The 25,838-nt window shown below is 38.4% G+C and overlaps 1 protein-coding gene across 1 annotated transcript in view; it reads right to left on the bottom strand.

Moving 5' to 3' along the window:
• Window positions 1-677: 677 nt before the first annotated feature.
• Window positions 678-25,838, bottom strand: part of LOC119799108 (PDZ domain-containing RING finger protein 4-like) — a 104,150-nt gene continuing 78,989 nt past the window's right edge. The window contains exons 4-8 of the mRNA XM_038308853.1: window positions 22,613-22,711; window positions 14,500-14,562; window positions 6,892-6,993; window positions 6,001-6,129; window positions 678-2,847 (exon numbers count right to left, since the gene is read on the bottom strand). Of these exons, the coding sequence (XP_038164781.1) occupies window positions 1,378-2,847; window positions 6,001-6,129; window positions 6,892-6,993; window positions 14,500-14,562; window positions 22,613-22,711 (1,863 nt within the window). The 3' untranslated portion in view covers window positions 678-1,377. The remainder of the gene's footprint in view (window positions 2,848-6,000; window positions 6,130-6,891; window positions 6,994-14,499; window positions 14,563-22,612; window positions 22,712-25,838) is intronic.

The raw sequence follows: 25,838 nt of genomic DNA on the forward strand, positions 1-25,838 counted from the left end.
AAGTAGTATTTCCTGGCCACGCAATAAGTTTAACGTACGCACGAAATACTTATTAATAATATCAATAAATCCGCCCCTGTTTTCAGGCTTATGTTAACTGTAATGACTTATCTTGGACAGGCTGCTATGTAAACGGGCCTTTAGTCCTTCGTTTAGCTATGCTGCGGTTGTTTACACTACGCCTTTTCCACCTAAAATGGCGTCTTAGCAACAAATGTCACGTGACTGGCGGAGACCGACTGGGTAAGCAAATCGAGCGCGCCTTCTCTAAGGTCTAAGGCGCGCTCGATTTGCTTACCCAGTTGTCCAGGAATTATATTAATATTATTAATAACTATTTCGTGCACAGGTTAAACTTATTGCGTGGCCACGAAATAGTATTTCGTGCGCACGTTAAACTTATTGCGTGGCCACGAAGTAGTATTTCGTGCGCACGTTAAACTTATTGCGTGGCCACGAAATAGTATTTCGTGCGCACGTTAAACTTATTGCGTGGCCACGAAATAGTATTTCGTGCGCACGTTAAACTTATTGCGTGGCCACGAAGTAGTATTTCGTGCGCACGTTATACATATTGCGTGGCCACGAAATACTACTTCGTGCGCACGAAATACTACTTCGTGGCCACAATTAAAAAAATTTTTTGACCATGTCATCAGAGGGGCTCCGTAATAAATAGGTATTGTTTCACCAGTTTTACCAGGGGTGCGGATAATTGTGGAGAGCACTGTGCATATGGAATGCATTTGTTTCTATACATACAGAGTAAATATATGTTGTTATAGAAAAGAGTCAATTTTAGTTGAAAATCTATTGGCAAAATTTACCTAACCTTGTCAAAAGTTTTCTGTGAAACAGCATTTAAAAGAGAAAAATAATAAACTGTTAGGATTTTAGTAACTCAATTAAACTGTTTGTGATTTGTTGTTTATTTACCCACCTGAAAACCACAAAGGAACCTGATGCAACTTTAACTCCAGAACAAAGGCATATAAAATCTGTTGACTTAGAAAGACTTAAAATCATAAAAATGAAAGAAAGTTACCCGCTGGTCTGTGAGACCATTGTCAAACAACCCTCATAAAATATAGCATAACATAAATATGAAAATATAATTGAAAAGATAAACATGTTTAGAGTGAAGTATTAAAATAATTGTCATTGTTTCTTAGAAAATGTCATTTTCCCCAGGTCATGTGAAAAACAATTCTCAAAAACATCACAAAAATGTTATGACGCCACTGATAAACTCTTTAAAAATTCTTTTTGGGATACAAAGAGTGAAAAGTACTCCTCTGACTGTCCACTTAAAAATGCCACATTTAACGAGGCAAGTATGTTTTTACCACATGTGGTACAATGTAAGCTGTCTTTATCCTATACAGTAGTGACTGAGAGGAAAGCATTGTGAACCTTTGCTCCCTCAGGAGCCTTGGTGCCATGAGTCATCAGCTCCTGGATAGTCATCCAGTTGTCCAAGATCTTCTTATTGCGTTTTTTCAGCATCTTCTTGTGGCTGAGCTCTATAATACTGACCTCTTTACGGCCCTCGCTGCTGCTTTGAGGGTTCTCCTTCAAGCTTTCCAGACGACTGCGCTGCATGAATTCTCTTCTCCTCTTCTGTTCTTTTGCCCTGACCAGATGTTGCTTCCTTTCCTCTTTGCTCCAGTATCTCCCCATCTTCATCTCACTCATTGCATCATCATCTGTGGTCATTCCTCCACTGCGCTCTTCTTTAATCTTTAAGGCCCGTTCCCTCAGGATCTTGTCTCTCACAGGCCTCTTGGTAATGTAGCGAGTGCCATCGCTGCGGATCTTGACCTTCCACTCCATCTTGGGCTCAGTAATGGGTCTCTGAGGCTCTTTGCAGACACTAAGCAGGCTGAGCTGACTCTGAGCATACTCAACAGCTGAACGCTGCTGGATCAGCTGCATGTAGCTCTGGTAGTGACGAGCATGGGCAGGAATGTTGGCCTGTCTCTGCTGGGAACTGTGCGAAGGAGAGAAGTAAGGAATCCGAGAAGTGCATTGTTTTAACTTTTTTTTACTGTCCTCAGCATGAGTTGTCTGATCAGACTCGGAAGGGTTGCTGTGGTCAGGGCTGCTGCTTTTGCCTGGAACAGGGGTTCTACAGGTTAGGATGGGGCTTGGGCTAGGGGAGTATCCAGTAGCAAGCCCACCATAGAGGTTCCTCTGGTTGGTGAGGCTAACCATTCTCTGGAGAGAGTGCTCTGGGGAGCGGTCCATTGCCAAAGGAGTGCTCCGAGAACTTTCTGCAGTGTTGTAGGCACTGGAGCTGTCCTTGTCAGACTTTTCCATCCTCTCATTGATGTCTGCAAGCTTACCCTTAACAGACTCTCCATGGTTGGGGCTTTGATTTTTGATGGAAGCTGCAGAACGTCCCATTAAAGGAGACTGCTGACTCTTACGCAGCTTATGGGCCTGCATGATGTTTTGGCACTCAAGTTCAATACTGCGCAACTCCTCGTTAAGCATACGCAGCTCATGCTGGACGTCGCTCTGCTCTGCCATGCTACACTCTATAGTGCTGCGACGGCTGTAGAACAGGTCGTACTCGCCACTGTTGCGTATCTGACACTTAAGCTCCAAAAGTTGCTGGAAACGATCTCCCTCTGTCTCATCGTTGTCCTCATAATCGTTATCTTCAAAGCGTTTGCTACCACTGGTAGACTGCGAGTCCTGACTGTCTCGTAGGCAGCGGGACAGATGTCTCTGGATTTGGGCTAAGACGTTATGGTCTGAGCTTTCTTTTCTCTCTTTTGGATTTTGTACACTGTCTTTTGAACAAGAAAATGTAGAACATGAAGGCTTGTCATCCTCTGACCTCTGAAAATATAAAATGACAAAAAGAAAACAGAAATGAAGGGCCTGATCCTTGCAAAATTGTTAAAAATTTTACAGTGTTCAAAGACAAAAATATAACAAAATACTTTTAGTAAATCCAATCCCAGGTATTGGCTTGGACACTGTTTTACCCATAAGAACATTTTTATTTGATCAGTATAGGACTCCCTGACAATATTCAATTTCTGATTAGTTTAACTGTAGAGTTATGTACACTATATTGCCAAAAGTATTTGCTCACCCATCCAAATTATTGGAATCAGGTGTTCCAATCACTTCCATGGCCACAGGTGTATAAATTCAAGCACCTAGGCATGCAGACTGTTTTTACAAACATTTGTGAAAGAATGGGTCGCTCTCAGGAGCTCAGTGAATTCCAGCGTGGAACTGTGATAGGATGCCACCTGTGCAACAAATCCAGTCGTGAAATTTCCTCGCTCCTAAATATTCCACAGTCAACTGTCAGCTGTATTATAAGAAAATGGAAGTGTTTGGGAACGACAGCAACTCAGCCACGAAGAGGTAGGCCACGTAAACCGACGGAGCGGGGTCAGCGGATGCTGACGCGCATAGTGCGAAGAGGTCGCCAACTTTCTGCAGAGTCAATCACTACAGACCTCCAAACTTCATGTGGCCTTCAGATTAGCTCAAGAACAGTGCGCAGAGAGCTTCATGGAATGGGTTTCCATGGTCGAGCAGCTGCATCCAAGCCATACATCACCAAGTGCAATGCAAAGCGTCGGATGCGGTGGTGTAAAGCACGCCGCCACTGGACTCTAGAGCAGTGGAGACGCGTTCTCTGGAGTGACGAATCGCGCTTCTCCATCTGGCAATCTGATGGACGGGTCTGGGTTTGGCGGTTGCCAGGAGAACGGTACTTGTCTGACTGCATTGTGCCAAGTGTAAAGTTTGGTGGAGGGGGGATTATGGTGTGAGGTTGTTTTTCAGGAGCTGGGCTTGGTCCCTTAGTTCCAGTGAAAGGAACTCTGAATGCTTCAGCATACCAAGACATTTTGGACAATTCCATGCTCCCAACTTTGTGGGAACAGTTTGGAGCTGGCCCCTTCCTCTTCCAACATGACTGTGCACCAGTGCACAAAGCAAGGTCCATAAAGACATGGATGACAGAGTCTGGTGTGGATGAACTTGACTGGCCTGCACAGAGTCCTGACCTCAACCCGATAGAACACCTTTGGGATGAATTAGAGCGGAGACTGAGAGCCAGGCCTTCTCGTCCAACATCAGTGTGCGACCTCACAAATGCGCTTCTGGAAGAATGGTCAAAAATTCCCATAAACACACTCCTAAACCTTGTGGACAGCCTTCCCAGAAGAGTTGAAGCTGTTCTAGCTGCAAAGGGTGGACCGACGTCATATTGAACCCTATGGATTAGGAACGGGATGTCACTTAAGCTCATATGTGAGTCAAGGCAGGTGAGCAAATACTTTTGGCAATATAGTGTATATTAGCAGGTATTTACAAGTACGCCTTTTGATGTGGATGGCCTAAAAATTGAGTTTTAGTTTAAGTCAAGCTTAGGTATTTCTAATTGAAAGCCTTTATCCTTTACAATAAAGTTAACAGTGAGGGAGAAAGGTTGCAAACCCCTTTCTGTCACCTGACCTGCAGATATCCAGACAGCTCTCAATGCTCTCAAGAACTGAACCTGGAACTGTAACAATTCTTAGGTTTTTGTCAATACATGTAAAATATAGGTGACAAGCCAAAATATCACTGAGTCATATAGAAATAAAGAGTAAGCATGTGAACATCGGCCTTGCTCTAAATGGAACAATAACAGAACAGAACCGTGGGACATACTGAGCACAGTATCAGTCTGTTTTGCAAGAAATTTGCATTTATTTATTACAATCTAATCATAGCTTTTTAAACTGTTTATATCTTTGTTGTAGCAGAGCAGTAGCCTTGTGAGACCATCCTGATCTTTCGAGCTTTCAAGGTTTCACTCGCAGATCGGTCTGGAGACTCTCCATTAAAGAAAATTTGGAGCAGTTCACTAAACGAACGTCCAATCAGCGTTGGCTTTGAGGCGGGTTGAGGTGTGACGCAACAAGAAGCGCAACAGTTCAGTCTAAAGAACATGTTTTACAAGGCTGTTAGCAGAAAGATGCCTTGATTTTGATTTTAATGGTTTCCCTTTATAACTTTGATCAGGAAAGTAGGTGGCAGCAACCAGAAGCTCATCTCCTAGTTAAAATGTACCTGATTCCCAATCTTGCTCCAAACTCTTTTCAGCAAACTAGATAATAATCTTCACTAACTAATGTGCTTGTATCAATACCTCTCCCATGGACATTGTCTTTTTCATTGTTCAGGGTTAAATTGTCTTTTTTTCTATGAGAAATAAATCCTCGTTGTCCGGTTATGCTGAATTAAAGCTGAAATATGGACTCCTCTCACCACATATTTCTTTCAAATCTACAGGTGAAGAAATAAGTGCATTTATTCAATTTGTAACGAATGTTTTTGTAGTTCTCTCTGAATGTGTATGGGTTTTTTTTCTTCAAAAGAAATCTATACAGACACAATAAAAATGCATCCAAAATCATAAAATGTTATTTCAAAAACTATTATTTTTAAAGATTCATTGAAAAAGGAAGATAAAAAGACAAAATAAAACTTGCATTGCTTTATTCTCTCTGCAGGAAGGGCAAACCAATACCTCACCCTCCCAAAGGACACACATTAGGTTTTTCTTTGTGAGTGTGTGTATAAGACTGTGTTACAGCTCTCATACTTCAGAGATCATCATGTTTCTGCCATGTCTTTGAAGTTTCATTTGTATGGATTGTCAACGAATGCTCTCATCCCACCAAAAGAGAATTTTAGATTATGATTATTATTGTTTGGAATCTGAATGATTCAGTAGTCCCTCTTCATACATATTCATTAAGAACTTTTTCTTTCCTCAAAGGGACTGGAGCGCCTGTTTTCACCTGGCACTCTAATAAAGTCAAGGGAGTGTTTTTCCTTTTTCAAATAACATTTTTTTCTATGTAGTGTGGAACACTTTTGTTTTCTTCATTTAATTTAACTGAGCAAAGTCTATTGCTTATGAAATTGATATTGAAAAGCATTGCAATGTGTTAGGCCATCAAATTCTATTTCTCTGACCTGCTGCTTCTCCTGTTCTTCTTGCAAGGCAGCTAATTCCATCTCCTCTCTCTGCTGCTCTTCCAACATTTCCATCTTCAGCTGCTCCAGGAACTCGCTATGCTCATCATCCAGCCATGCCTCTTCCAGCTGGGGAGTGAAAGCATAAGGAAAACACATGGATGAGGAAAATGGTGATTGCTGGGAAACAGAAAAAAAAGAAAAACCATGATTTTTTTTCACGGCCCAGAGCCTGTGACAATGCAGTGCCTCAAAAACAAATAGTTAGATTTTCCAAATGGGTGCACAAATGGGATTTCCTGAAAAATACCCCTGCATGGGTTTAAAATGGGAAACCGCCGCTATATTTGATATTTGGCTTTCTTACCAAGAGCTGCTGATCTTTAAAATTGGCCAATTCAGTTTGATGGCCGTAAACCAATGGCTTTTGACCTTTTACCTTTGCATCATCCATCAGGCTGCTTGATGTGAACCAAATGCTATCCTTATCTGATGACTTCACATTCACTACTGGAAGAGCTACTTAATTACAAAGCCCCTACTCCTGCTTTCTCTGCTCATCTGCACTGCGGCAAAGTCCTTCCACTTACTCGTCTCTGGCCTTGGGCCTGAACTCACTCCACATTAGCATGCCATTAGCATTTATGGCTTACCATTGCAAGTCAATTACAGTGGTGCTACATAAAAATAAAATATTATGGGATGTCCCAGCAGTGGCTTCCATCAGCAGAAGTTGTGTGCTTGATGGGAGGGGAGAGGTTGCTAAACTGGGAATAGTAAAGCTTGCTCTACGCAAACAATGTTAATGGCAAATCCCTTTTAGTTGTATTTCATAAATAGTTTTCCTTTAAGCCAGCTGTTACTTGAATATAAAAGCTGAGTGATTGTAACCTGCATCTCAGGTCGGGCAACTAGTAGGATGATGTTCCTGAAGTCATCACTGGAGAGAGCAGCCATTGCCTCTTCTCTGTCCTGCACATCTTGACCGTTAATCTGCAAATTAAGAAAATATGATTATTTGACTCATAAGTAAGAAAGTACAACAATAACTCTCATAAATATCAACTGAGGTCTTGCTCTCACAAATGAGTACACCCCTTACATTTTTGTAAATGTGACAGGCCGGTGGGTTATTTTGAGTCACTTATAGATCCTGGAAAAGTGGTGTCCAAGCTTTCCAATGATATACAACTTGTAACACAGGGAAGCAGAGCATGATGCCCTTGCTTCAGAAACTGGGCAAATGGGCAGTATTTAAGCATTATAACAACCAAAATAAAAGAACTCTCTCACAAGATCTACAGAACGTTACTACAAAAACTAAGGGGGGAATGCTGGACTCGCTAAACCCTTCTCAAACAGAAGGTGAAGGATCTCCAGATATTCATCAGCATGTGATTTGCTTCAGGGGGGATTTAGGATGAGTCCTGCGGCAATCTTAAGATCTAATATACCGTAAATTCCGGACTATAAGCCGCTACTTTTTCCCCGCTGTTTGAACACTGCGGCCTATAGTACAGTGTGGCTAATACATGTTTTTTTTCATGTAAACATCAAGCATCACCGGCGGGTTTTGGAAGGCTGGGCTGCTGCGGGATGAAGAGGACCGGGAGTGCTCAACTGAGAGCGAAAAGGATGAGACTGAAGTCAGTGACAGCATCCTGAAGCTGTTCCATTCAGACACCGAGGAAGAGGACTTTGAGGGTTTTAGTGCGCAGGAGGAAGAAGAAAGTAATGACTTTTCCTGGTCGGCTGCAATGTTCTGTGCGTTGTTCAATTAAAAGTACCGGTATATGCAGCGTTATTTGCGTGTTACCAACACATACGTATATTTAAATGTGTTACAGGTAGTAAAAAAAAAAAAAAGCATTCATAATATGTACCGTATTTGTTTGTTTTATCATACGGATTAAGTCAAACGTTAAAAAAATGCTCACGTGTAATATCTTTAATTGTAAATATCTCGTACAACGTTGGAAACCTGCGGCTTAAAATCTGGTGGGGCTTATAAAAGTACAAAATTTATTTTATTTCTAAAATTAGAGCATGCGGCTTGTAATCAGGTGCTCTCTATAGTCCAGAATTTACGGTACTTAATGTCCAAGAGTGATAAATGCAGTGCAGGAAACTACTGGTGGCCACACAAAATACTGACACTTGGGAACATCACTTCAGCATCTATCTAATTGTATATTTAGTTATCTTTAAGGGCACAGAAAATTTACACTGTTATACAAACTGTACAAACTTGATACTTTCAGGTGCTGATCCATGAAAAGATGGAATATGAAAGATAAATATTTACAAAGATATATGAGGGATGTACTGTAGATAATTTCCTCTCTTCAGGAGAAAGGACACACTTCTTGTCTCTTGAAAAATACATGTATAACCCACTACCCAAGCTGTTATCATGTATGAAACAGCAGACTTGTGGTGCTCACCAAAGTTTCCACAGTGTACATGCATCTAGCTGTACAATTAGCTGACCTCTGGCAGGCGGCTTCCATCTTTTTGCCTTTAGAATAATGGCCCTGTCAGTGGTGGATAATGGGGCCAGAGTACTGGTCCGCCTTACAAACATGTGCCTCATTGTAGCTAAAATCAGCCTCGCAACTCATAAGCTCGAACAGTAGCGCTTATGCATCCAGTCCCCTCATCTTTTGTTCAGTAAAATTAGTTTCTTAGTCAATTTATCATAAGTATCAAAGTATATTTGCATATAAATGTACTGTTTTCCACTACCGGTGATGCTCAGCAACATTCGGGTTTAAAAAAATTGCTCTTCTGTTATGTTTCTCACTCCACGGACCCTTAGGGGAACTATTGTTATTACCGGGAATGTCCCAAATTTAGGTATGTTAAAATAATATTTGTTGGCATACCAGATGAAACGAATCACCATACACTTTTTGTGTGCTGCTGTGTAATTTTAACGGTCATATCAAGGCAACATTAAAACTGTATAATTTGATGGCATGTGTTATATGCAGAACAAATGTGCATCATTTATTTTTATTTTTATAGTAAACTTGTTAGTAGAGCAACAATTGATTTATTTGACCTGCCAAATCAGCTTTTACTGCTTGAACAAAGTAAAGTTTTTGACTTCTGAACAGATGCATGTTTTGTACAACTACATTAGTAGTGTAATATTAAGGTATTCCAAGTATTTAAAACCAAAAATCTGTAAGGAGCCTAAAGTGCATTGTAGCAAAATGCTAGAAAAAAAGCAAAGTTGAGCAGAGTTTTCTTCACTTAAAGGACATACTGTAAAATACCAAAGTTATGCTTCTAATCCACGTTACAGCACACTTCCATATGCCTAATAGAGAGCTGCTATATTTACTCCCTGAAACGAAGAGGATACATTCAACTAGAAATGTTTTTTGGTACAATCATGGATATGTTTTTTCTAATTTAATAGCTTATTTCCATCTATTAGAATAAAAAAACAACAACCAAATAATAGCTTTTGGTTAATATAACTGTGATACAAATAATTGTATAAAATCTTTTAAAAATTAATATGAAATCTTAGTTGTTTTTTTCTTAAATAATAATATATATGTTATGTTTTTTATACTTTATGTACAAACTGTAATTTTGTAGTTATACACTAATTCCACTGGTATATATCTAGGTTGTTAATGCCTGCTATACTCATTTTTTCTTATTACCGTTCACATTTTTCCACATTTGTTGAACTTTGACAGTTTTCTTAGTGTTGGTATGTGTTTCAACTTCCTCTGTGTTCCCCTTGTTAATTAGTCCTCTTCCCTTTGAACACTCTCCATCGGCTGATTAACATTCCTCTGATTAGACTCATCCAGGTTAAATATCACTCTCCCTCAGTAGTTTATATCCCTGGTTTCCATTGTTTCTTGCTGGATTCTTCTGTTACACTGAATCTGATTAACCTTTTCCTTCATCTTGCACATGTAATTGAATTAATACAAGCTGTTTTGTTCTGCTTACATTTGTTTCCATTAAAACTGCAAACCAGAATGCAAAGTTAACACAGATAATTTTATAACAGACCATGAGATGCACAGAAATGATAAGTTTGTCGATAAATTGGTCACTTATGTCTCAAAACATACATGTAGCCTAAATACATGTATGTACAACTAATGTAACTATAAATACAAATAAAACGTTAGCAGTGAGTCCTATTTATGAATATAAACATATTTCAGTTTGAGTTTTTTTTACAATTTCAAAATCAGCTGTAACAAATTGGTACTTCTATGTAGCTCTTAGTTTTTACCTACTCTTTACTTTTCCAAAAGTTAGCAAGTTTTGTATGCATTAAAATGATCCACAAGCACACAATAAGATATTTAAGTGTACAACAAAATGCACAAATATGTTTTAAAAAATACATAAATGCATATTATAACACTAATAAATGTGGAAACAGATTTTAAAATTTACACGATTAAAACTGGAAGAGATATAATACAAAACGCACACACACTGAAAAATGTAATGTTTGATTTGCCAGCTGCAGATGGATCGGTCAACATGAGCAAACAGATCAGCTGTCCTGTGCTTAACGACTTTGATTTTCTAACTGAGGGGTGATTCGTGAATGACATGATGCATCAAAGGCTGGAGAAAAGCTCAGATATCTGAGAATGCGAGAGAAAACTGTGATGTCTCAGCATTATCCACTTTATAGGAAATAAAGTTGTTTTTGTTTTTTTGGCAAAGTAGTCCAACAAACATTATATTAAAAATGTTCACTTGCTTTAACTTTACATTACATTTATTGTATTGGATTCTAAAAAAAAAACTAACAAAAAGTAATTATTTATAACATACTGCAAAAATAAACACATTTTAATTGGTATTTTTTCTTCTTAAAGTAAAGAATAAAAATTACAGTTGATATTGATGGAAATGAACATTTTATAAGCAAATAGCCAAGTACAGGGTCAGAAATACTTGACACTTAATGTCTGCTGTAACTTTATTTGTCTTCAGATGATAAAAGGCAATAATACAGTCATTTTCATTTACATCAACTGTTAAATTTATTTTCTGCAAATGTACATTAAGACCACTCATATACTTCAGAAGATTGACTGCGTTGTGGATGTCCCGCCAACTTGTGCACGTCGTCCCATGATAAAGGCTAAAGTGCTGCTCGAAGATGGTGCTATTGCTCGCATTAGTTTTCAGAGTTTATTTTTGTTCCAGAAAAAGAAGAACCTAAACTTTATTCAATTCAATTCAGTTTATTTATATAGCGCCAAATTCACAACACAAGTTATCTCAAGGCACTTTACAGTTCAACCAGATCATGCAGTCAAATTGATTCAAAGTTTTCTATCTAAGGAAAACCAGTTGATTGATTGAACATGATATATCATGTTGATACATGAACCAGTTGACTCAAATACAATCCCTCAAACTAAGCATGCTTGTAGCGACAGTGGAGCAAACCTACACTTCGCTTGTTTTAAAAGTAGTTTGAACCATTTTTTTTTAATCCAGAAAATGTATTGTAATCTAAAAAGTGCATATTTTTAACATAGTGTATATTGGGCTGCTGGGCCAAAGAAAAAGTAAAACACAAAATAAACTATATTTTCAGTAAATCCAGCAAAGCTGAGACAGTGGGGCAAAAAAGTATTTAGCCAGCCACCAATAGTGCAAGTTCTCCCACTTAAAAAGATGAGAGAGGCTGGTAATTTTCATCATAGATATACCTCAACTATGAGAGTCAAAATGAAAAAAAAAAATCCAGAAAATCACATTGTCTGATTTTTAAAGAATTTATTTGCAAAATATGGTGGAAAATAAGTATTTGGTCAATAACAAACAAGCAAGATTTCTGGCTCTCACACTCGTTACCTTCATTAATGGCACCTGTTTGAACCCGTTATCAGTATAAAAGACACCTGTCCACAACCTCAAACAGTCACACTCTAAACTCCACCATGGCCAAAACTAGAGAGCTGTCAAAGGACACCCTAAACAAAATTATAGACCTGCACCAGGCTGGGAAGTCTGAATCTGCAATAGGTAAACAGCTTTGTGTGAAGAAATCAACTGTGGGGTCAATTATTAGAAAATGGAAAACATAAAAGACCACTGATAATCTTCCTCGATCTGGGGCTCCACGCAAGATCTCACCCCGTGGGGTCAAAATAATCACAAGAACGGTGAGTAAAAATCCCAGAACCACACAGGGGGACCTAGTGAATGACCTGCAGAGAGCTGGGACCAAAGTAACAAAGGCTACCATCAGTAACACACTACGCCGCCAGGGACTCAAATCCTGCAGTGCCAGACGTGTCCCCCTGCTTAAGCCAGTACATGTCAAGGCCCGTCTCAAGTTTGCTAGAGAGCGTTTGGATGATCCAGACGATGACTGGGAGAATATCATATGGTCAGATGAAACCAAAATAGAACTTTTTGATAAAAACTCTACTCGTCGTGTTTGGAGGAGAGAGAATGCTGAGTTGCATCCAAAGAACACCATACCTACAGTGAAGCATGGGGGTGGAAACATCATGCTTTGGGGCTGTTTTTCTGCTAAGGGACCAGGACGACTGATCCGTGTGAAGGAAAGAATGAATGGGGCCATGTATCGTCAAATTTTGAGTGAAAACCTCCTTCTATCAGCAAGGGCATTGAAGATGAAACGTGGCTGGGTCTTTCAGCATGACAATGATCCCAAACACACCGCCCGGGTATTGAAGGAGTGGCTTCGTAAGAAGCGTTTCAAGGTCCTGGAGTGGCCTAGCCAGTCTCCAGATCTCAACCCCATAGAAAATCTTTGGAGGGAGTTGAAAGTCCGTGTTGCCCAGCGACAGCCCCAGAACATCACTGCTCTAGAGGAGATCTGCATGGAGGAATGGGCCAAAATACCAGCAACAGTGTGTGAAAACCTTGTGAAGACTTACAGAAAACGTTTGATCTCTGTCATTGCCAACAAAGGGTATATAACAAAGTATTGAGATGAACTTTTGTTATTGACCAAATACTTATTTTCCACCATATTTTTCAAATAAATTCTTTAAAAATCAGACAATGTGATTTTCTGGATTTTTTTTTCTCATTTTGTCTCTCATAGTTGAGGTATATCTATGATGAAAATTACCGGCCTCTCTCATCTTTTTAAGTGGGAGAACTTGCACTATTGATGGCTGACTAAATACTTTTTTGCCCCACTGTATATCAGAGTCTTTTTTTCCAGCCTTGTACACATCATCTTATCACCTTGCTGTAAGAAAGTCCTTAAGCACAGCTGATCAGTATGCTTGTAAACGAGCCATCAACAGTTGGAAATGTAAGCATTCACATTTGCTGGTTTGTATAAATTGTGTACCATTACTTTTGAAGTTTGAATGGTGCAAATTTGAGAAAGTCGACACATTTGTGATTTTTAAGGCACTCTTTTATGCCTATTGTGATACACATTTGTGAATTCTGCAGCATACTTCTAAATAATGCTGTACGCTAATGGATCTGTTTTTATCTGATTAAGTACAAGCAGTGAATATATAAACTTTAATGGTATATTCCAATGTGGGAAATTTCTGTTGTTATTGTTATATTAAAAAAATCAGTCCTTGTTGATATGTGCCAGTGCTTTAGATCTTTAAATTACACTATGGAATGTAGTCATGTTAGCTTTTTCATACTATTTGCATTTCCCTTCCTGTCAAATTGACTGAACACAAAGAGGTTGAAAGGGAAGTTTTTTTTAAAGACAAAACTGAATGCATCAACAGGAATGAACTGCAAGTCACCCTGAAGATGCAGCAAAGCATAAAACCAGAAAAGATTTAATGTGCTGCCATAAACTGAAAGCTGTGTTTACCACATGTTGTGGGCATTGCAGAGCTTTAGATGAATTAATTAAAACAAAAGAATATCTCTGTAAGTAGATGTGAAAATCAGATGGAAGAAACAGTAATTAAAGGACAATGGTCATGTATCTGTAGGCAGCAACAACAAAGATTCTGATTTTTAAGACCCTCTAATGACAGAGGTAAGAAAAGTGAAGTAAAATCATTAATGGAAAATCATTAAAATGTGATACAATCCGTCCCTTTCTCACCAACACGACCCCCCAATCCTGCTCTTATTGAAACAAAGACCAGCCTTTAGCTGTAAGGCCTGACAAATCTCGCTCTCTGCTCTCAGGCTGAAGATGAAGTTAAAGGCTAATGGTAGTCACAGCCTCTGAGCCATCACACAGGAGGCAACGAGCTGCAACCCATAGCTGTCCTGAAGCAGAACCCTTAAAAAAAAAAAAACCCTGTTGGTGCTGAGTCGGTAACTAAAACAGCCAGGGGGGCATTTCCTCCTCCTTAACAGTCGCAGTGGGGGCAAGCTCCCACTATAATGTGCTGCCATTAAAGAAAAATGTGCTCTCTTAATGGAAGATACTTGTTAGTAAAACAAGACAACAGAAAAATTATTTTGCTAAGGCAAAGAAGAGCTTTTTTAGGAGGTTTGTGAGTGTATGGCATACTGTACCTGTAAGATACGATCTCCTTCTCTGATCCGTCCGTCTCTGGCAGCTATGCTGTTGGGACTGACCTGTACATCAAAGAAAATGCTTTTACCCTTTATGTTTGGGAGAATCAAGACTGTTTTTATTTGTTATTTTATGTATTATAAGTTGTAGCTAGCTAACTTAAATTTTTTATGTTCATGGTGTCGTTGATAGGCTGTCAAACAACTTTAAACCAGGAGTTAACGATATTTGAAATGCACCACAAAATCAGAAGCTTACAATTTCAGTTTTTAGCTGCAATTGTTTCACTCTTTTTTTCCCAGGAGCAACTACAAAAAGCAATTCCATTCTTCAAACCCACTTCAGCAGACAATGCACTTGTTCTTCTTGAACACAATGCTTTCTAACAAGGACACAACTTTCTTCATTCCACAATAAACTGGTTTTCAAGGCAATTTGTTTTACTTTCACCAATTTGTGAGGATGTTGAGGCACAAAGCTGCTCCATCTTCATAATAGTTTCCTCCCACACTGAGGAACACTCATTAAACCAGAAGCGACGTTACAAGACAGGAGTCATAGAAAAATGGAAAACAGAAAAGAACTACAGTGTCTTGCAAAGATTTTAATTTCAGCTTAACTTTTATAAATTTCATTGTTTTTCATTTGAATCTTTTTGTAAAGAACTTTAAAAAGTAATCTACAAGTCAGTGAAGTCTGTGTTTGTATTCTGCCCACTTTAATTCAATACCCCTAACAAAGTTACTGCAACTAAATGGCTCTAAATAGAGTCAACCTCTGGGTAATTTAGTCTTAGGATAGATCCAGCCCACTGTAATTTGCTAAAGAACCTTAGTGAACAAACAGCATCCATGAAGACCAATAAACAAACAGACAGGTCAGAGAGGGAAGGTTAGGTTATAAACATATACCTGACTGAATATCTCACTAAAAACAAAAAAAAAAAAGAAGTCTGATTTATAAAACACTTTCTCACAAGCTATGAAGGGAACTGAACAAATATTAGAGCAAAAGCTTCTCTGATAACTTAAGACCAAATTCTTTTGCTTAGAAGAAATCAATGCCTGGATGTGCCATAATTTTCTTCAACTGAATAAAAACAAAACTAAAGTAATACTCTTTGGACCAATAGAGGAGAGATCTAAAGTTAGCACACAGCTTCAGTCGCTTCAGCTAGTAACCACTGATCAGGCCCGAAATCTAGGTGTAGTGCTGGATTCAGACTTGAACCTCCAAAAGCATTTAAAGACAATTACAAGGTCAGCTTTCTATCACCTCAAGAAAATTTCCAGGATTAAAGGACTAATGTCTCAGCAGGATCTGTAAAAACTAATCCATGCGTTTATTTTTAGTCGAATTGATTACTGCAACGGTGTTTTCACAGGTTCAAAAAGTGGATCAGACAGCTGCAGCTGATCCAGAACGCTGCTGCCCGTGTCCTCACTAAGACTAAGAAAGTAGAGCACATCACCCCAGTTCTAAAGTCCTTACACTGGCTCCCTGTATCTCAGAGAATAGACTTTAAAATACTTCTGTTAGTCTATAAATCTCTGAATGGCTTAGCACCTAAATACATCACAGACTTGCTATCAGTGTATCAACCCTCCAGACCACTCAGGTCTTCTGGCTCCAGCCTGCTCTGCATACCTAGAACCAGAACTAAACATGGAGAAGCAGCATTTAGTTCCTATGCTCCACTTATCTGGAACAAACGTCCAGAAAACTGTAAAAGTGTGGAAAGTCTGAGTTCCTTTAAAGCTACAGTGTGTAATTTTCAGCGACATCTAGCGGTCAGACTGCAGACCGCAGCAACATGAACATCTCCCCCCCACCGCTTCTCCCCCCCAACAGTACGGCGAGCGTTACGGGACAAAATTTCTTCCACGACGTCCACATCACCTACCTTCTCAAGTGATGAGGTTTGTTTACATAGATAATTTTACAGATAGTATTTCATTAGTCTGAGTAGGGTATAGATTTCATGTAGACTTAAGATAATAAATATACCCGTTATTTTTTCTACATCGTTGTGACGTTTTGGTGAGCTGCTTTGCATGGTGATATAAACAGACGAAGTAATTGTAGTCATTAGTTTAACAGCGAGATTGTGTTCGCTGGAAGAATATATATTCCCCGTTTACAGAGTCTAAGTCATTTTGGTGGCACGGGGGTTACAACGCGAGGAAGAGGGAGAGGACGAGGGCGAGGGCAGGGAGGCCGTGCAGCTAGGGCCAGGCGAGAGAGGGGAGCCAGCGGGGTGAGAGCAGAGGAGGAAAGGCTTGAAGATCTCCAAAGGAGCCGGAGAGAAGTAACCGAGGTATATATCCAGAAAATTATTTTACAGAAAATTACTGAATCATTACCTATGAAACGTCAGGGACGTTGCTGAATAAGTATACTGGAGAGGAACAGCATCATCACGCCGCAGCATGTTATTGTTTTAGACAGGTCTGAGCATCCTGTACTCCAAAAACTGCAGTGATATTAGACAATTGTGTGTGTAGGATTAATTACCTGTCCAAGAGAAAACTGGCAACTTGAGCGTCACTTTGAAAACCTTTTTCCTCCATCAGTGACTTCCATCGTGTAAATGCCGTGCCAATGTTGATCCGTGTTTTTTGCCGTTTCTTGTCACGCTTGCGTTTATTCTCGTCGTGTTTCCGCTTCTTAGATGACGGGGGTTCGGTGTCCGCCGCTTTTCGTTGTGATACAGAGTAGGCATGATCCTCCATTCGTCTGATGTTTGGCCACACAGTGCCAAACAGTTTGCAAAGTCACTCACGCCTGCCGCCTTGTTCACCTTTCTTGTTACTGAGGCGCAGTATACCTGCTTCTTCTTCTTCTTCTTTGGTTTCAGGCAGACTAAACGCTTCTCAGGCATAATACTGCCATCTACTGTTCAGTACCGTCTCAGTTCATCTCTCTCAACTTGCCGTAGTTATTTTTGAGCGTCATGGGAGATCTCGCAATCGCTAGTTTGTTGCCTCTGCGCTTGCCGTAGCGCAAAGATGTCAGCCTCCATGGCTGCGAGACCCGCTCCTATGTAATTATAAATAACGAATTCTAAGGCAACGCAAATATTATGGTTAAAAGGCTGAGCTCATAGGTGATGATAAATAACATAGTTATGTATAATATATTAAATTTCTGACTTTATATCCCTGTAATTATTACACACTGTAGCTTTAAATCAAGACTAAAAACACATTTGTTTAGGATTGCCTTCCACTGTTCTAGTTAAACAATTCAACTAAAACATATTTTCTTTAGTCCAACTGTTTTTAATACTGTTTTTTGTTTCTGCATTTTTTATTTTATTTATTTCTTTTCTTTATCTTTTCCTACTTGCTTTGATTCTGTTTTATCTTCCTGTATTTTAATCATGAAAAGCACTTTGCATTGTCTTTGTACTGAATTGTGCTATACAAATAAATTTGCCTTGCCCTGCCTTACTAGCGACGCAGGTGTGTATTAGCATATACAGTTTGCACCATAATAGGAAAACTCATCTGCAATAGCCACCATTTTGAAAGCAATGCAGTTATCTTGAGACAAATATTGCAAAACTAAGAAACACTGCATGGAAATATATAAAACTAAACAAAGCAAAACCCCCCCTCAAAAAAACATTTACACTAAAATAGTCCCAAAAGGACTAGTTTATACTGTTTAAATGACCAAAATAAATTTTAGGTACAGTTACACTTAAAGTGTATTTCAGCACCTATCATTGAAAAATGACAAACAGTAATGTTAGGAAAAGCATCCCATCTCTGGTCCTTTTGCATTTAATGATCACCTCAAACATGCTGTTGAGATTAAGTCTACTCATCTAATAATGTTAATATTTAGTCTTAATTTTTTTCCTGACCCAATAAAAGAAACAAGAAAAAAACAGCTACGTTGTATAAAACTAATCCTATACACATTTATATTCAGCTAGCCTCTCTACTTCAAGAGTAAGTTTAGGAGATTTGTAAACAGGATTTGAAAAAGATGAAAAATAATCAATAACTGAGTCATTTCTTCTGTCTGTCAAATATTTTCTTTTTCCTCAGCTCCTCTAAGGATAAATGAATAACAAACTACACCCTAAAAACCCTTGTTTTATTCTTATGTTTTGTTTTGGGATTTTTTTCTTTGCATGGTGGCCGTCTCATCCTGCCAGCTGATGGCAGAACCATACGGTTAAATCATCTGTTTGGTAATGCAATTTGTGTCAGATGAGAGTTCAATTTTGAAGCACAGCTAGCAATAAAGTAACCTGCATTGCTCACATGCATACCAAAGTAAATAATAAAATGTTGGATGAATATTAAATGTCACATCTGATTCGGGCTGAGAAGTGCAACATTTTACCTGGATCCTCAGATCTGGATAGATGATGGTGGGTTTATACAACAGAGTTTAACATGTAAATGTGACTTGAAAGAGTTGTAGAATATGCATAGAGCTATTGCCTTGGGAGGTTTGATATTTTCATTTTTCAAACAGCTGGTAATCACCGATATTTAAGAGGAAAATGCAAACGGTAGATAGAAAGCTTTTTTAGTTGGAGAAATTTGCAATAAAATCACAGTTTCAATATACATTCAAAAGATTTTTTCTCTATATTGGCTTGTGATGAGTAATCCACCTGCCTAAAGCCTAATCCCACCTCTCACCTATTCATCCCCTAAAGATAGGACCCAACCCCCTCATAACCCTGTAGGTATTATGATGGATGAATGGACGGCAGGTGGATGAAATTACAAGACAACAGCTTCAATTATTTTGCATAAAATTTGGAACAAATTCAGTAAATCCTTTTCCAATCCATCACAATCAAGCCACATTATAAATACACTATCTAAAAGTTGCCAAAAGATGCCCAGCTCATTTCAGAAGGCTTTACTGGTTTAATCATCATATTTTTCAGTAAGCTGTGTTTTCTACCTTTAATTTGTTATCTTAAGGTAATTAAGAATTTGAGCTTCTTGTCTGTTTAACAATTTGTTCTACAGCATTTTTGCACCATATGTCTTTGCACTGCTCTGAACTTCCATATCAATGCGTTTTGCACCATGTGTTTCTCCCACGATGTTTATATTTAATCACTGCTGCACTATATGAAATTGAAATATTCATTTCACTGCTAAGCTGCTGCTTATTTACAGGTGCTGGTCATAAAATTAGAATATCATGAAAAAGTAGATTGATTTCAGTAATTCCATTTAAAAAGTGAAACTTGTATATTATATTCATACATTACATACAAACTCATATATTTCAGATGTTTATTTTGTTTAATTTTGATGATTACAAATGACAACAAATGAAAATCTCAAATTCATCATATCAGAAAATTAGAATATTGTGAAAAGGTTCAAAATTGATGGCCCCTGGTGCCACACTCTAATCAGCTAATTAACTCAAACCACCTGCAAAAGCCTTTAAATGGTCTTTCAGTCTAGTTCTATAGGCTACACAATCATGGGGAAGACTGCTGACTTGACAGTTGTCCAAAAGACGACCATCGACACCTTGCACAAGGAGGGCAAGACACAAAAGGTCATCGCTAAAGAGGCTGGCTGTTCACAGAGCTCAGTGTCCAAGCACATTAATAGAGAGGCGAAGGGAAGGAAAAGATGTGGTCGAAAAAAGTGTACAAGCAAGAGAGATAACCGCACCCTGGAGAGGATTGTGAAACAAAACCCATTCAAAAATGTGGGGGAGATTCACAAAGAGTGGACTGCAGCTGGAGTGAGTGCTTCAAGAACCACCACACACAGACGTATGAAAGACATGGGTTTCTGCTGTCGCATTCCTTGTGTCAAGCCACTCTTGAACCACAGACAGCGTCAGAAGCGTCTTGCCTGGGCTAAAGAGAAACAGGACTGGACTGCTGGTGAGTGGTCCAAAGTCATGTTCTCTGATGAAAGTAAATTTTGCATTTCCTTTGGAAATCAAGGTCCCAGAGTCTGGAGGAAAAGAAGAGAGGCACTTCATCCACGTTGCTTGAAGTCCAGTGTAAAGTTTCCACAGTCAGTGATGGTTTGGGGTGCCATGTCATCTGCTGGTGTTGGTCCATTGTGTTTTCTGAGGTCCAGGGTCAACGCAGCCACATACCAGGAAGTTTTAGAGCACTTCATGCTTCCTGCAGCTGACCAACTTTTTGGAGATGCAGATTTCATTTTCCAACAGGACTTGGCACCTGCACACAGTGCCAAAGCTACCAGTACCTGGTTGAAGGACCATGGTATCCCTGTTCTTAATTGGCCAGCAAACTCTCCTGACCTTAACCCCATAGAAAATCTATGGGGTATTGTGAAGAAGAAGATGCAATACACCAGACCCAACAATTCAGAAGAGCTAAAAGCCACTATTAGAGCAACCTGGGCTATCATAACACCTGAGCAGTGCCACAGACTGATCGACTCCATGCCACGCCGCATTACTGCAGTAATACAGGCCAAAGGAGGCCCAACTAAATACTGAGTGCTGTACATGCTCATACTTTTCATGTTCATACTTTTCAGTTGGCCAACATTTCTATAAATCCTTTGTTTTTATTGGTCTTCAGTAATATTCTAATTTTCTGATATGATGAATTTGAGATTTTCATTTGTTGTCATTTGTAATCATCAAAATTAAACAAAATAAACATCTGAAATATATGAGTTTGTATGTAATGTATGAATATAATATACAAGTTTCACTTTTTAAATGGAATTACTGAAATCAATCTACTTTTTCATGATATTCTAATTTTATGACCAGCACCTGTATTTATAAAACGAAATTTCTTTTTGTAAACACTGTTAATACAAAATGACAATAAAAGTTCTCTGAGTCTTAATTTATGTCTGTCTGACCAGATCTCTTCCTGGTCTAATGAGATGTACATGTACAAAACTAAAGATAAAAGAGAGTTGGCTCCCTGCTTCTCCCTTTGACTGATAAATTCTTACATAGTAGCTCCGCCCTGCTTACAGCAGAGCTTTGCTTTGTCTGACAGGACGGTAGCGTTGTTGCCAATTGCATGTAATTTCATGGTCGACTTTGCTTCTGTTTTGGCTATGGTTCTGTTCAATTGAGTGCTTTCAAGTTTTGTGTTTGCATCTAATTGAAGTTGAAAGTTAAAATAAATATAAAAAAGAAGGAATACCTCTTTCATTAAAAAACAAACAAATAAACTTCCACAAATAATGGCTTATCATAAAGACATTAAATTCAGGCTCTGCTTGGCCTTCTTCAGCAAATCAGAGGTATTCATGCTCCAAATAATGAACTCCCTGATATAGACTCCAAGAAAGTAGAAATTAACCATCCTATCCACACATCGGATCTATGGAAAAATGCTTGTTCATATTTTCTATAATCAGTGATAATAACCTTGGTGTTGGAGTGTATGAAATTGTACTCTGTGCACCTCAGTGTCCCTCATCCTCATAGGCATAATTATACTCCTTAGAGATGAGCCCCGTCACTGTAGTTTCATCTGTAAACTTGAACAGAAGTAGAACCAGAAAAGGTGGTTCAACACACAACCTTGTAGATAGGTGAAGTATGCTGGGGACTGAGTCGCAGTTTGTCCACAAGCCTGATGGTTTTAAATGGTGACCTATGGTCTACATAAAACCTTAGTGTATCCTTAGTGGATGTATTAGTCCTTTAAGGAGACAGGTGGATGTTGACACTTTTTTGGGGGAGTGAAAGGATGTGAGCCCTGAACAGCATTTTAAAGCATTTCAAGACCACTGGTGTCAGTGCCACTGGCCAGTAGTCATTGAGACTGGGAATGTGGGGTTACCTTGGCACAATAGGGTGATCGATTTCAGATATGATGCGACAGTGGATTGGGACAGGCAAAGGTAAAAAAAAAAAGCCTATTGAGAACTTCTGCCAGCTGCTTAGCCCAAATTCATTGGCAAATGTCACAGTCAAGTACAGCAGCCTTCCTAAGCTGCATAGCCAAGAGAAAGTGCCTCACTTCAGCAACCATCAGCCTGATGCTGTGTTTCATATACAATGGTTATATGATTCTAAAATAATTTGAATACAGATCAGATCTGTTTAACACTTGGACTAATAATCACCTTTAAATGTCTGTATGATGTCACATAGACTCACCTCACTGACATATATGGCCACGTCTTCTTCTTCATCTGTCCTGTAGCAAAGGGTAAGGCCAAGTTTTTCTTGACTGCTGAGACGACAAAGTTCAACCTCCTACGGAGAAAAAGGGAAGAATAATTTAATAAATCAGCTACCAGCTGGGATGAGTAAACATTTTCTAAACACATTTGAATTGCAGTTAAATTGACATAGAACTGCGCCTAGTCATGCAAGTATTTGATCATTAAATAACTTTAAAACATGGGTAATTTTCTTCAGAGGGTTCCATAATTATTAGACATTATTAGACATCCTCAGATTTTACAATGTTAATTATACTTGTAGCTAGAGTATGTACATTTGAAACAGATTTGATGTATTTTTTATGTCAATGTTTTATCGTTAAACTGTATCATTATTTTACATTGTAATAAAACTTGATTAACTGTAGATGTTAATCCTATTATATTATTTTATTCCAATGGTTTGCCAACATCAAGCCACTTTAGTTGAACTCTGCACTTTCACTTTTACCACAACAGGGGTTGCAGCAAAACACCAAACAGCACTAGTCCCTTTCCCATTTCCAAACCTCTGAAACATATCAACGGTGTTTGAGGGAATCAAGTGTGAAATGGCCTTCCCTCCCAAGGTCTTCATTAGAGCAGAAACAGAACGTCTCTCAGCAGCAGGAGCGAAGTGGTTGAGTGGAGAGGACGATGGAGCAGGGTAGAGAGAAATGAGGTGGTTGCAAGAACTCTGGCAGGACTCACAGGGGTCTCGTACAAAGAGAAAAATCCATTTTGTCTGTGACAAGTGTAGGTTGGCTGGTTACATGTGTTAGATATAGCATTGCTTTAGGTATGGGATGGAGAAAGGGGAAGTGACGGGATGAAGGAGAGAAGGAGGAATAGGTCAACACTATGTTGGCTTTTACTTCTTTTGCGGTTTATCATTTCTGGCTTCCTAGAGACACAACATTTTGGCTAGAATACCATTCTTTAAATCTCCTTTAATACATCTTTCTGTGCTTTAAAGGTGACCATCCATAGGTAAGAATAGACTGATGATGTTTATTCATTTCAGGAACTTTATTAAGAAAGTAAAACTCATATAATGCCTAAAAAATGTGATGCTCTATGAGAGAAGAAGAAAGAAGTAGGCAGAAAACAAGCAAAAAAAAAAGAGAAAAGAGTGATTTTCATATTATTGTAAAATGTGCAAGTTGGAGATTTAAAATAACCACTCAGTCCTCTAAAATATAGTTTTGGAGGTTTTACATGGTAAACATTGTTTTTAAAGTGAACCTGTTTTGAGTAAAATCTCAATCTGCAAATTCTCTGTTTTGCTCCACATACACACTCTATTCTGTGACCTATGATATATTTATGACTCAAACCATTACAGATTCTCCTCACCAGTATACGATCTACTAACCCTAACAACATAGGATTTATACCTAAGCCTAATGTCACCAAACTAATAACTAAACCAAAAGAAATCTGCGGTTATAAAAAGTGTAGCGCCCCCTTAGGTCAGAATATGATGTAAAACCTTTATTTCTACCTGCATCCCTGCCCAGACTGACCAACTTTTCAAAAGTTTACAGCTTTTAGCCTGCTGGAAGGTAAAAAAAAAAAAGTAACTTAAAAGAAACCCCATTGCTTTGACACAAAACACTTTCCGTAAAGTCATGTGATTGTATGAGTTTTGAAGAGTATATAAATAAATCAACAAATCTGTAATGAACTACAGCAAAGATAAATTATAACAGCAGAGCACCAACGACCCCCCCCCCCCCCCCCCAACCTGGAAATGAACAATACCACAACACAGCATTTCTTAGTTCATCTGTATTTACTTCCAATACATCTTCTCAATATTACTATTTTAAAAAACACATTTAATAAGAGGAGAAATTAAAAACTTGAAAAAAAAAATATAAACGGTATATAATTTTCCACAAACAATGGTACATATACTTTCAAACAATAAGATATGTTATCTGTCAAGAGGAAATTTGACAACAAATTTTTAAGGTATTAAAATTACGAAACAATTAAATTAAAATTACTAAAAGTGTACTACAGAACTAAGACTCATCCTATAGATGTAGCTAAAATCAAGTTTTTAAATCCCTTTTTACAGCCCTCTATACATAACTGTTGATGGGTATACAGTAGATAAGTCTCTCTATTTATAGTTATCTAGATATGTAAATCTCTCATAGATTAAAACCTATATAACTGCTCTCTTTCAGACTTTTCAGGTCTTTACCTCATATTAAATGATCAATTACTGAAAAATCTGTAACACTTTAAGGGTTAATTTCAGATCCAGTTGCAATCGTGATGCAACTTCCAGGCATCGAAAGCATTGATATTTACCAGATTTGTAATTTCTCTAAATTTTTAACTTAAATATTGTTTGTGTTGTTACAGTAAAGTTTGTGTTGTAATCTTTTGGACATTTCAATGATGTCTGTCAGTGCAATGCACTGATATAACACAAATATCATAGAAAAACTGCATTTTGTTGGCATGAACTCTCTGTTTGCAAATACTTTTAAGGAAACTAAAATATGCAAAAGTATTGAAAATCACAGCTTTTGTTACCACCCAGTTGGCTTCAAATGTGATTTTAAAGATTCTTTAACAGCTGAATTTTCCTTACAGTGCTGTGTACAGTGCCCACATTCACATACTTATTAATCCTTTTTTTTATTTTAAAAGGTTGACGCCCTTGCAAACCTTAGACTCTCTAAGTATTTGTAAATAATTCAAAATGACCCTGACTGGAATTGCTCCTGCCTTTGCAACAGTTTGGTCACAAATTCTTAATGAATAAGAATGTTTGTTCAGATTTTTGATAGATAAACAAAAATTTAACACAGAAATGCGGCACGACTGATAAAGGATGGGGAGTAAATTCATTCAAATACAGTACTTGGTTGGGCATCCTTTTCAATCAATTGCAGCGTCTCTACAGCTTTGCATGGAGAGGCTGAACCTGTGGGCCTGCCCAGCTCATTCACATTGTCATCTCTGATGCTACCCTTGTCAATGGTTAAGACATATTGTCAGGGGGGCTTGCTGTCGAAACAAGCATACCAAAATGTGAAACCGAAAGCCAGCAATGTAAACACACACCCACTTTTTGAAGCAAATCATTGAGATTAACAAAATTATTTATGAAGAAATTTCTATTTTCTTTACATGAAACTTTAAATTTGAACAAAACG

The sequence above is a fragment of the Cyprinodon tularosa genome, unplaced genomic scaffold (assembly GCF_016077235.1).
Source record: "Cyprinodon tularosa strain WSP-4 unplaced genomic scaffold, ASM1607723v1 ctg65, whole genome shotgun sequence".
In the NCBI taxonomy this organism is placed as follows: Eukaryota; Metazoa; Chordata; class Actinopteri; order Cyprinodontiformes; family Cyprinodontidae; genus Cyprinodon; species Cyprinodon tularosa.